The sequence below is a fragment of the Numenius arquata genome, chromosome 24, assembly GCF_964106895.1.
Source record: "Numenius arquata chromosome 24, bNumArq3.hap1.1, whole genome shotgun sequence".
Taxonomy (NCBI): domain Eukaryota; kingdom Metazoa; phylum Chordata; class Aves; order Charadriiformes; family Scolopacidae; genus Numenius; species Numenius arquata.
Window position 1 is genome coordinate 7,156,193 of NC_133599.1, and position 12,225 is coordinate 7,168,417.

The window sequence follows — 12,225 nt, forward strand, 5'->3', positions numbered from 1 at the left end:
ATGCTGCTGTGCTTGTGCGGGTCCCAACTCTCCCTCCTCCCCACCGTGTCCTCAGGCTGAAGCAGGCATGCCGGGAAAGGGCTAGAAACGCATGGCAGTGTGTGCTTCCCATGGAGATGGAGAGACCTTGGGCTCCCCCAAACCAGACTGCACTCCATGCAAGCAGATGGTCATTGATGCCATGCCCAGTGTCACCAGTGGGTGCCTGTATGGGCCGCAGTGCTGCGGGCATCCCGGAGGGTGAACCTGCTGGGATTTCTCCCTATGCCACCTGCCTGGATGGCGGGCTGGGAATCCTGGTTCCAGGGCAGCTGAGGAACCAAAAACTGTTCCTTGCTTAGGGACCATCTGCCTAGATGGTAGAGACCCAGCCTCTCAGATCTGCCTTGTCTTTTCCAGCTGCTTCTCCTCCAATGGCTCCTTGATTCCCCAGGAGCTGAGGTCCCCCTGTGCCCACTCCCCGTGCTTCAGGACGAGGGCTTCGTGCCTGCCACAGCATGGTACAGGCCTGCTTGGTGTGCTCCAGAGTTCATAACGGCAGCCTGACAGCCCAGGCAGCCAGGGCAGACATGGACAAGACAGACAAGCCCAGTCCCTCTGCCAAGAAGCATGTGCGTCTTCAGGAGAGGTGAGTGTGGTGCCTGCAGCCCCAACCCTGCACTGCCCACCTCAGTCCAGATGATGGGTACCCAAGGCAATGCTCATCCCCAGGCCTTGGGCTCCCACAAAATTCCTTCCCCCAGCCCAGCCCTGTCAGCCTGCTGCCTGTTGACTTTTGCAGATGCCAGGTCTGAGCATGGAGGCAGCCCTGACCGTCCCTCCCCAGCCCAGCCTGGGCCAAATCCTTTGGGGGCTTTCCAGCAAAAAGGCCAAATGATCTGTTAGTTCCTTGTTCCTCAACCCACCCAGTCTTCTGATGTATCTACCTGCCCCTTTTTTCATCCTATGTTATTCTGTGCCTGGCTTTTGCTCGGTGTGGGGTGATTTTAATGGATGATGTGGTGGGACGGGCTGCCCTGCTGTCCTGAGATGGCAGAGGGTCAGGCAGGGACCCCTTTGCCTTGCAGGAGGGGCTCCAATGTGTCACTGATGCTGGACATGAGCTCGCTGGGGAGCGTGGAGCCCATCCAGCCTGTCTGTACGCCTCGGGACATCACGCTGAAGTTCCTGAGGACGTCCAGCCACGTGCTGAGGAGAGAGGAGCTCCAACAACGCGCCCAGAGCCTGACACAGCTCCAGGACGAGTTTTCGGTGTGATGTTCCCCTCCTCTCTCCCTTCTCACATGAGGAATGGCAGGGGCTGGCGGTGGGGGGACTGGCAGGGGTGGACATCTCTGAGGGAGGCTCCGAGCCCAGCCGTGCTCCACAGTGCTGGTGGCAGGGAAGGTGATGTGGGCAAACAGGGGTGAGGGGAGCCCTGGGTGTCTGCTGGCTGCCCGCTCCCTGGTGCACACAAGTCCTCCTTGTGTCCCTGGAAAGCCTACCCCTGCCCTCCCATGCCAAGCTCTTCTCCCACCGTGGCCTGTCCGGAAGGTGTCCCACCACATCTGGGGTAAAGACAGGGCTCATGCCAGGAGCTGACATCTCTGGTGATGCTGCTTGGTCCCTGGGTCAGCCTCGCATTGCCTGGGGGACCAGCTCTGCCATGGCGAGGGGACACAAGCAGCAGCAATGAGGTTTGCCTCACAGTTGTTCTCTCCTCCTGCAGAAAATCCCACCCAACTTTGTCAGTTCAGAGGAGCTGGAGATCCCTGGACGTGCCTCCAAGGACAGATACAAAACCATCCTCCCCAGTATGTGCCACTGCATCCCTTTGCCTCGCATTTGCTCAGGTGCCACGTGCAAGGAAAGGAGGGGGGTGTGTGTGTGTGTGTGTGTGTATGGGTGTGCGTGGGCGTTTGTGTGTGGGAGAGGGGTGACTGCCAGCAGGGTGGGCACTCCTGCGTGCTCTGGGTGTTCCTGTTATACTTGTTCCTGCTCCCCTCCTGTGTTGCAGGAGCTGGGGGCTGTATTGCAGGGGCTGCACACTGTGTTATTGGGTGTTATGGGGAGCTACTCCTTGGGTGTATTCCCAGGGTACGCAGCGTGTGACAGCTCAGCCTGGGTTGCTCCTTGCCACCATGTGGGTCTTACATGTCCCAGGGGCATGTTGCTGAGGGTGGAAAGGCTGAGAACATTGTAGGAGGAGTCGTTTGGGCTCCAGTCAGGCACTGTGGGAAGGCCCTGGGCAGTCATTGCCTGGTGGGTGAGTTCGCCCCCATGGCCGCTGCGGTACAGGCAGGTTTGGGCATGGTTGGCTGTATCCTGCCATAGTAGTGAGGATGAAGTGGGCCAAGACAGAGCCTGGGGGAGGACACAAACAGCTCTAAGCATGGCATGGAGCTGGGAGGACTCAGTCTCCAGCCACTGGAGCTGAGGTGGGGACGATAGGCAGGGTCAGGCTCTGAAAGTCTGTCCCTGGGGTAATGGCTGTTATGTCTTTCAGACCCTGAGAGCCGGGTCTGTCTCAGGAGAGCAGGGAACCAGGAGGAAGACAGCTACATAAACGCCAACTACATCACGGTGGGTGTCCTGCCTGGTTGGAGAGCGGGTGGTCTCCCTTGTTCTGCAGCCCACAGCTCACAGGGCACTGGGCTGCAAACTCCTCAGTGCTGTAGGTGCCATGCTGGGACCTGCATTCCAGGGCACTGACGGTCACCCGCTGTCCTGTGCCTGCCCAGGGGTAGCAGTCTAAACTTGCCATCCCTTTCTGAGCTGCAGAGATGTGGCTCCACCTGTGCAGGGCAGACACACTGTCCTTTTCATGGGAAAGTCTCATGAGGTGGCTGCTCTCAGCTCCCGCTGCTTGGGGGAGTTGAACACCCATACAGGCTCCCTCGCAGTGGTTTCTCCATCTCTTCCTCATGCTAGCCCGTTGTCTGGCAAGGCCACAGGATGCTAGCCGTGTCAACAGAGCATCGCAGCCTGGTGCTCTTCAACGCAATCCAGGAGTTTCCTCTCCACTCAGGGGGTTTGTTGCAATTTCCAAAGAAGAAAGCTAATGAAGGGATGCATATGGTTTATCTTTGACACCTGGTAGAGTCCGTTTCCACAGACTGAGAAATCCCCAGACCCAAGGGTGTTACTTCAGGCAGCCTGATTTATGATAATCATTCTCCTCTGCAAATGACCCCTTCCAGGCTGCAGTCATACTTGTGCTGAACCATACGTCATCCTAAATCAGGCTCTTGTGTCAGCCAGATACCAGCTTTGCCTGGCTGGTAGGCTTCTTTCTGAGAAATTCAGCTCATTTCAGCATCCTTCCCCTTGGGACAGGCCAGGGGTGCTGGGAAGCAGAGGTGGGTCCACAGACACTCTGGGTGCGTGGCAGCGAGGAGAGCGTGGGACTGTGGGACTCAGAAAAGTAGCCCACAAAATTGCCCTCTGGTAGGATGGAGAGACCTCTGGAAGGTGGTTTGAGGGTGCAGGTTGGAGCTGGAGGGCATTTATTAGCATTTCTTTTCCGATGGTGCTCATAGGCATGATCCAACAAGACAGCAGCAGTGTGAGCTGCCAGCATCCTGCGGTGAGGGTCAAAGTCTGACTTTGGACACAGGAGCACCATGCCTAAAACTGCTGGGGAGACTGGCTGGTCCCAATGAGGGTCTGAACACAGGCAGCAGAGGACTACTTTTAGAGTAGTCTTCCTGAAGCAGCCTGGCACCATGCAGCTTCTCATTGGGTGACACCATCACCCTGTCCACACACATCAGGGTGTACATGAGCACGTGGCATCTTCTCTGTCTCCCACAAGTGCTAATGAAAGTGTACAAACACTGCCCATCCCTGTCTCACACACACATGCACATATATGTGCACACACCTGAGCACACAAGTGTCTACATGTCCCTGTGTGGAGCTGGTATTTCCTGACCCCTTCCTTCTACTTACCTCTCCAAGGGTGCCATGGTGCAGGAATTTATGGCCATATTGGCAAATTAGCCACCCAGCCTGCCTCTGGCATACTTGGAAGGCACAGTGAGTCTGGAAGAGCTCTGCAGGTGTTTGATCACATCAGCCCACACCTGGGACTGAATGTTTTTCCTGCAGACCATATCCCATGAAATGTTTTTGAGCACAAGGAGCAGGTGGGAGTAAATTCCCAGTGTTGACACCTCCAGGTCTTACTGCAAATCTCCTTCTGAACGGAAAATCATGTTTCCTAGGAAAAAGATAATAATTTTGAGGCATGAGAAAAGGGGTATACAAAATGTTCCTGAAAATGGTCCTGCCCATTGGCTGGGCCAGTGCATTTTCTTGTGGGACCAAAGCTGTTAACAGGATTGCTGGAAAGACCTGAATTAAATCACAGGGGTCTGGATGCATTTTTAACTGAGATCTTTTTTGACGAAGCCATAAAGCTCTGCCCAGAGTGCTGTGTGCTCACTTTGCCAAATGTTGCGGGTACTGTGGGTGCCTCCCCCAGCATCCCCAGGGCATCCTCAGCTGAATCCGTGACTCCTTGCTGTATCGCCAAATTGCATCTCCAGCTGGGAGCTGGAGTAACATATTACTGACCCTGGGAGAAGGCTTTCCCACCCCTCTGCCTGTGCTGCCCTCCAGCTCCTGCCTGCTGCCACGGCACGCTCTCCCCTCTGCTGGGCCAGCAGCGCTGCCCATGAGGCCAAGGTGTGGAGCAGGAGCTGCACAGGACTCAGAACTTCTCCAAGGTTTTCTATTTCTTTGGCAATTTTATACTGGGGGAGGAAGTGACCATAGAGGCAGAGGATGCTTAGAGTTGTGAAACAGAACCTGGAGCAAGGGCAGGGCAGGGGCCTGTGCTGACCACCCCTCCAGGTGTCCTCAGACCCAACCTTCCCACTGCTGGGTGCTGCCACGTCCCCTCCCGAGCTTGGCAGGGAGGGAGGACTGCTGGGACCCAGCTGGGACCATCCCAGCTCCCAGCCAGAGCAGGACTCGATGACTTCTGATTGTCTTTGGGGAAATGCCTCTGGTGAGAAGTGCCCTCTGTACGTGAGCTCTGGCTTGCCAATGCCCCCTCATGCTGGCTGTTGTCACATCAATAAACTGGGGATGCCTGCAAGGAGCTTGGGTACACATGGCTTGCTGCATAGGCTTGCTCCTGGCTTGTGGGACCAGGAGGATGGGGACGATGTCTGGTAGTTCCTGATCAGGTCTATAAAAGCATTTTGAGGACAGGGCTAGTAGGAAATAGTTGAACAGGTCGCCCAGAGAGGTAGACTATGTCCATCCCTGGAAACATTCAAGGTCAGGTTGGACAGGGCTCTGAGCAACCTGATCTAGTTGAAGATGTCCCTGCTTATGGCAGGGGGTTTGGACTAGATGACCTTTTAAGGTCCCTTCCAACCCGAACTATTCTGTGATTCTGTGGTTCTAAACAGCCTGTGTGGCTCAGCCTCTCACCTGTAGCAGAAGACAAGCACCATGAAACTTGGGGTGGCCCGGAGACAGGCTCTCCTCACACATCAGGGTGTCCTCCAGCGCCACCTGTGACCATGTGCTTGGCAGGGCTACGCGGGGCGGCCCCGGGAGTACATTGCCACCCAGGGACCCATGCTGAACACCGTGACCGACTTCTGGGAGATGGTGTGGCAGGAGGAGGCGCCTCTCATCGTCATGATAACCAAGCTCCAGGAGGGCAAAGAGGTACCGTTGTCCCTCCCCAGGGCCAGCACACCCAGCAAAGGGTGGAGGGGAGTAATAACAGCAGAGTTATGCGAGATAAACGTGGGGTCTGAGCACCCGCTTCCTTTCTCTGCTTTGCTCTCAGAGGGGACCCTGACAGATCACACTCAGAGAAGGAGAGCCCCAGGGCTGCAGTCTTGGCCCCATCTAGGAAAGCCTCTCCTTCTCACGTGGCCTCTCATGCTCTGGGCACGCTTTGCCAGCTGGATAATAGGATAAAGAGATTAAGGCAACTCCTGGGAGAGGGAGCAGAGGCAGCGGTCTGCAGTGTCTCTCCAGCGCTGAGCAGCTCTCCTCCTGGGCTGGGAGCTCTCAGCTGGTGGATCCAGGCTGGGACAGGAGCTGGCAGTGCTGTGCCCTGCGTGGCAGCTGCCCTGTGCCTCACTTGGCATCCCTGGCTCTACATCCAAAGAGCACTGGCTTGGGAAATCACCCTGTCCTTCCTGGCCATGTCCTTCCTCCCTTCTCTCCCCATCTGGTGCAGCATCCCTGGGCCCTCCACCAGCCAGGCTGGGACCTCCTGGGTCTGGCAGGGCATGGACTGGCCCAGGCACAGCTCCTGTGGGGCTGGGGATTGCTGCGCACCCCGGGGTCTGAAAGCCATATGGAAAAGGGTGCAGGGGGAGCAGACATAGGGAGAGGGATCTATCCCATCTGTAGCCTGTGTTCTCTGTCACTCCACATCCAGTTTCCCCACTCCCCCACACCTCCCCAGGTGATGCCCCTTCCCAAGAGCACTGAGCAAAGCATAGCTCAAACATCCAGTGCGTGCCTTGAGCACCTGCACAGCCACAAACCCTGCCTTGTTCTTTCAGAAATGTGTCCACTACTGGCCCGAGAAGGAGGGCACCTATGGCCCCTTCACCATCTGCGTGCAGGGTGTGAGCGAGTGCGTGGAGTACGTGCTCCGGGATCTCTCCATCCAGGTGGGTTTGAGCTCCATCCTGGGGTCGAGCGGGGGAGCCCAGCAGGGCCTGGCAGTGCCCCCAACACCCCCGGTTCTCTAGTGAGACGGCAACATTGTGTGACAGGAGAGCAGAGGGCTCATGGCTTGGAGAGCTGGGTCTTATGAACCCCCTGCCAGAGGAGGAGTCTGCAGAGCTCCTGCCTGCCCAAGAAGGCTGAGAGGGAGCAGGACCCAGCCCTGGAGGGGAGAGGTGAGGGGGTCAGCTGGGGACCCCCCAGCTTCTTTATTAGCCCTTTGCTGTTTGCACTGTGCCATTGGACTCTGCCCCATGGGCTCTCTGTAGTCACCCTGGGCTGACACTAGCCAAAAGGATCTTGCTGGCTTTGCCTGGACTGTGGGATCAGTATTGGGACACTCTGTTCCTATCTTCTGGGATGGGACATTTCCCAGTGTCCCTGGAATCTCTCCTGGGTGTTTGGCAGAGGCCCAAAGAGTAGTTTGGGAGGAGAGCAGACGAGATGGTCGCAGGCTGCCTGGCCTCTGCTTGAGCTGGACTTCATGCCTTCATTTGGCCCAGTCCAGCGAATCTGTGCTCCCACATCCTGATTTCTCTTTCTTCTGTGCTGGAAAAGTTTGAAGGTGAATGTCGCCAGGTCAAACACATCCTCTTCCCTTCCTGGCCGGACCAGCAGACGCCCGAGTCAGCCAAGCCCCTGCTGCACTTGGTGGCCAAGGTGGAAGAGACTCTGCAGGCTGCAGCCAGCCCAGGGCCCATCATTGTGCACTGCAGGTAAGAGGTTTCCCCTCACCCGAGCCCCTGTGTGTCCTTCACCTTGGGGTCAGCCTGCAAATGCTGGAGGGGAAAATCCCACCAGCTTATGAGTCGGTTGCGCTGTGGTGCAGAAGTCCCAAGGCACAGTGTCCCCATAGCAGAGGTATTCAAACAGCAAATCCTGTCCTGGCATCTGGATGGTGGCATTAGCATGGTACATACTGGCCCGAAAAGAAATCTGCTTTGCACCTGGGTCTGCAGATGTCAAGGTGGGAGCAGGAGAACTCTGCAGGGTTGAGACCCAGCCACCAGACCCACAGCTCAGGCTCCTGCTTTCTCTGCCACTGAGCATGGCCCGTGGCTCAGCTATGACACTTTTTCGGGGCAGTCCTCCTGGAGGAGGTGGCCTCTGTGTATTTTCTCTCACTGCTAAGTGAATTTAGGGACAGTGGAGCAGAGAGCCGAGTCGTCCCTATGCAAAACACGTGGCATATGATGCCACAGGCTGGCCCACCCCAGGGCAAACCGCTGGGTGCCTGGGGTTAGAGCTGGGAGGGGGGTGCAGAGACCCCTGCACCGTGCAGGGATGGGGACAGACTGGATTGGTGCTTCCAGAGCCACCTCATCTGGGCTGTGCCAACATGGCAAGACCCCCTTGCCATGGCAGAATGACGCCAGCCCCCATCTTTTGGTCCCTGCCTGAGAAAGTTGGTCCCCAGTTGGTCTGGGACCAGGACCCCAGCATCCCTCTAGGAAGAAATGGCAACAAACCAATCCAGGGGTATGTGCAGCTCAGACAGATTAAGGCCCAGGCAGTGGATGTTGTTGGTGCTCAGCACGGCTGTCTCTGTCCCGCAGCGCAGGGATTGGCCGGACGGGCTGCTTTATCGCCACCAGGATGGGTTGTCAGCAGCTGAAGAACAAGGGGGAGGTGGATATCTTGGGAATTGTGTGCCGCCTCCGCATAGACAGGTGGGTGCTCAGAGCAGGTTGCTCCTCAGAAGGTCCTGCTGGCTGCCAAGCTGGGGAGGAGGGATGTGGGAGGGACGTGGGGATGGGCAACACGAGGGGGCATGGGGACAATTTTTGATGGAAAACCAGAAGGGTTGCTGAAAGATACAGATGTGGTGACAGCAAACGATTGCCCAGTGCCGGGCTGGTTTTGCTGTCAGGTCTATTGTAGCTTTGGGGACCTGTGGATGTGAGGGAGAGGAGAGCGGCTTTGAACCTGGCAGCGGGTCTGCTTCTTCCAGCTCAGCCACTAAATTCAGAAACATTCAATTTTGCCACTTTTCAAGGAGAAGTACTGGTAAAAATTAGAGGCAAATCAGTTGCTAATCTGCATTTTGAACAGCCAAGAAATGCTTCTGCACCCAAATACATTTTAGGCAGGTCTGGTGCCTATTTCAGATGTACCTGGATGTGCTGGGTGAAGCAGGAATATTTGTGCCCCAGGAGCAGGGAGTCGGGGATGGGGCCGTGGGCTTTGGCGAGGTGTCAGCAGGACTTGCCTTTCCCTTGCAGAGGCGGGATGATCCAGACAAGCGAGCAGTACCAGTTCCTCCATCACACACTAGCTCTCTACGCCTCCCAGCTGCTGGAGGCAGGAGACCACTAGCGCAGGGCTCCCGCCAGTCTCCCCGCTCCGACCTCTCCTGCGCCAACTGCGGGGACACCTCCACCACAAACCCTCCTGCTGCTGCCAGGCCACAGAGCAGCAGCACAAGTATCCCAGGATGAGCACAGCTGAGCAAACCCACGGGGATTACAGCCTTGCGACCCTGGGGATGAGCAGGGTTTGGTGGGTTCACAGGTGGGTGCTCGAGGTGGCTGTTGCTGCTGGCTCAAGGCAGATTTCACCCCTGGAAAGAAGCTTTGGCTTTTGAAATGTGCAACATTATATCCTCAACCAGAAAAGCAAGCTGTGCGGAAGAACTGGAGCTGGGAGCACAGTTTGCCTTATAGCTGCAGAGAAACGTTTAGCCCGTTAGACGCGAAGCTGGTACAATTACCCTGCAAATAAACAGAGCCCCTCTCCTGATTTCATATCATCTGTGGGCAGAGGCTGTGCTGCATGCAGGGCTGGGCTTGCTCCTGACACGTGCCAAGATGCTTTCCTTGCTAAAGATACACCTTGATGATTTAGCACAATAAGTGCACAGTTGATTGCCTTTGGTATGTGGCTTTGTTTTCCTCTCCAACTTTGGCCAACACCTTCTCAACGGCCTTAAAGTAGGGGAGATTCCTAAGTGCGGCTGCAGTTTTGCATGCTCTGTATTCCCTTTTGTTACGTGATGGTGGGGGTTTTGCATTCTTGGATTTTTTCTGAAATCAGAACAAGGTAAATTTTGGATTTTGTTAGACTATTTTTTCACTGATAAATTCAGGGGAAAAAAGGAAGACGAGAGAGAAACATTTTGGCACAAAGCATGGAGAAGGAAATATTCTGTAAAATATTTTAAAGCTATACAAAGCTGGCCTTCAGCTGGTGGGTGTTGCACAGGCTGTTGGGCAGTGAGGACTGATAAAGAGCTGGGGGCCGCCTGTGCCTGACTGCCCCCCAAAGCCCTGAGGTGGCCCACTTGGTGGGTGAGATCCAGGGAAAAAAAGGGTCAATCCTCTTGCTGAGAGAGTCTGAGCTTGCCTCGTCTCCTGGAGCATCCCCCAGATCAAGGCTGTGTGCGTGGACCCCCCTCCACCTCTCTGAGGTTCCCCAAAATGCAGTTGAATGGCTGCCAATGGTTTTGCCCTAGTGCCTGTTATTCAGGCTCTGTGGCTCTCTTGGGAGGAGAAATGATGGAATAAAAAGAGAAGTTTCATCCTTAACTCTGCAGTTCTCCTGACTTGTCGTCAGTCCAGGAAGCCGGGGGTCCTCAGTCCTGTGTCATTGTCCCCCACCCAGTATCCCATCCTCACTGCTCCTCTCCTTGCTCCTCTCCTGCCCCTCTCCATTTACGCTCTATAGAAGCTGTAAATGAACAAGTGAAGCAGCCTTGTCCAGGGACAGGTAGTGAGCCGAAGTCGGCATCTTCTCCCTAATCTCACTGGCCATAAGAAGCAAACCCAGTGGCAGACGAGGTATGTCCCACTGTGTGAAAATACCCAATATTACGGAAATTTTCATGTATTACTGAGCTCTAGTAGTCCTTATTAGTGTTTTTCAATGTGTTTTCAGACTCTACAGATAGAATACTTGCCAGGGCACTTCCAACAGCACAATAAAGCCATGTTGAAGCATCTGCTCACTCCAAGGAGAAAATCCTTCTGGAGAAATGTCTCAGAGAGTGTATGGAAGAGTGACAGACAGTGGGAGACCCTCTGCTAGCACAGCCCCCTCCCACAGCACCAGGAACAAAACCACTCCATGGTTCTGCAGCAGGAAATCCCCCAGATTTGAAATAATGTCCTTCAACCTGCCATGTCTGGATTGCCCGTGCAATCTCCCTGTACCAGCTGCCAGGTCAACCCTTTCTTGTGCCACTGAGCCTGCCCAGCCAGGCACTGCTGGGGGATCTTGGTCTCTGCAGGGCTCCTGCCTGGTGCCTGAGCTCTTGAAGAGACCACAGAGCCTCCACAAGCCCCTTGAAGGTCAAAGCTTGGCTCAAGACTTTGCCTTCTCTGTTAATGTTGCTTTTGATGGTGTCTCTGAAGGCACCAATGGAAGTTTTCAGCTCTTCTGAGACAGGCTTATTCAGCTGACCCACAGCATCCTGTTTTCCAAGTCTTTCCTCCCCACATTGCCATCAGGCAGGGGAACTTGAAGACCCTGTTAGATGCTCCAAGGCATAGTCTTTCCCCACACTTCCTGGACATGCACCATTTTTCTTATTCTTTCAGCTCAAGAGGAGAGCTCTTAGGGCAGACTTGCAGCAGGAGCTGCATTGAGGGTCTCACAAGACACTCAAGGAGCAGTGCTGGGACTGGTGGCTGGGTAGGGAGTGTTGTCACCCCCTTTCAGATCTCCCTTTGGGTGCTGGGAGTCTTGCAGTTCAGTTGTCTGATGCAGATTACAATCAGTTCAGCAGTTTTCCTGTTGTTGTGGTTTCAGCCAAATTTACCAAAACCAGACTGATGGATGGCCCTTCCCCTCCCCTCCCCCTAAAAGAGAGGAGAGGAAGAGATAGAGATTTAGAAGTTTAGAATGAACTAAACTACTTTAATGAAGAAATTTAATATTAAAATCAAAAAGAAGAAAATAATGAAATAGATACAATATATACAAAACCATATCAAGCTTCCAGGATGATGTCACCGGCAGGCACTGGGGAAGTCCCAGACTGGAGTCAGCGATGGATGGGAACTGGGTTCCAGCTCTGGAGTCAGGAACACATGGATCAGGATCAAAGGCAGATGAACAGAGTCCTCTTCGGACGTTGGCCATTGAAGAAAGAGAGTTGACCCTTTGATCTCTCAGCTTTTATACTGAGCATGGGGCAGATGGGATGGAATACCCCAGTTGGTCAGGTTTGGGTCACATCTCCTGTCCCCTCCTCCCCACCGATGTGACCCCTCTACGCTTTTCTGTTTCCGACCCTCTAAGGGGGCAAATAACGAAATTGGCTGCCCTTGGTTGTTATAGCAATAAGTATAAGCAAGGGCCTCTCTGCACACCGTTCCTGAACGAGCAGTTTTCTCCACAATATGCCGTTAATTTCAGAAAGTTAGAGGAGGCCTAGCTAAAATGTAAAATTGCTAAACAGAAAGTTGGTTCTGTTTTACTTCAAACCAGACACCTGTCTTTCAATCTTGATTTCTACCAGCTCTATCTATTCATGAAACTCATCAGGCCATTACCACTGCACTATCTGAGTATCTCTCCATCCTCCCTGTATTTATTTCC

At 54.7% G+C, this 12,225-nt stretch overlaps 1 protein-coding gene across 1 annotated transcript; it reads left to right on the forward strand.

The window, feature by feature from the left end:
• The first annotated feature begins 497 nt into the window (after window positions 1-497).
• On the forward strand, window positions 498-9,003 carry PTPN7 (protein tyrosine phosphatase non-receptor type 7). The gene is made up of 9 exons (XM_074163376.1): window positions 498-628; window positions 1,068-1,251; window positions 1,709-1,793; window positions 2,486-2,562; window positions 5,530-5,667; window positions 6,522-6,632; window positions 7,246-7,403; window positions 8,244-8,357; window positions 8,910-9,003. Exons 1-9 carry the CDS (start codon window positions 498-500, stop codon window positions 9,001-9,003), a joined length of 1,092 nt encoding a protein of 363 aa, XP_074019477.1.
• The last annotated feature ends 3,222 nt before the right edge of the window (window positions 9,004-12,225 follow it).

Coding starts and splice junctions, on each gene's coding strand:
- PTPN7 (XM_074163376.1), top strand. CDS start 498: ATGGTACAGGCCTGCTTGGTGTGCTCCAGAGTTCATAACGGCAGCCTG. Junction 5,668..6,521: donor AGCTCCAGGAGGGCAAAGAG/GTACCGTTGTCC, acceptor TTGTTCTTTCAG/AAATGTGTCCACTACTGGCC. Junction 7,404..8,243: donor CCCATCATTGTGCACTGCAG/GTAAGAGGTTTC, acceptor TCTGTCCCGCAG/CGCAGGGATTGGCCGGACGG.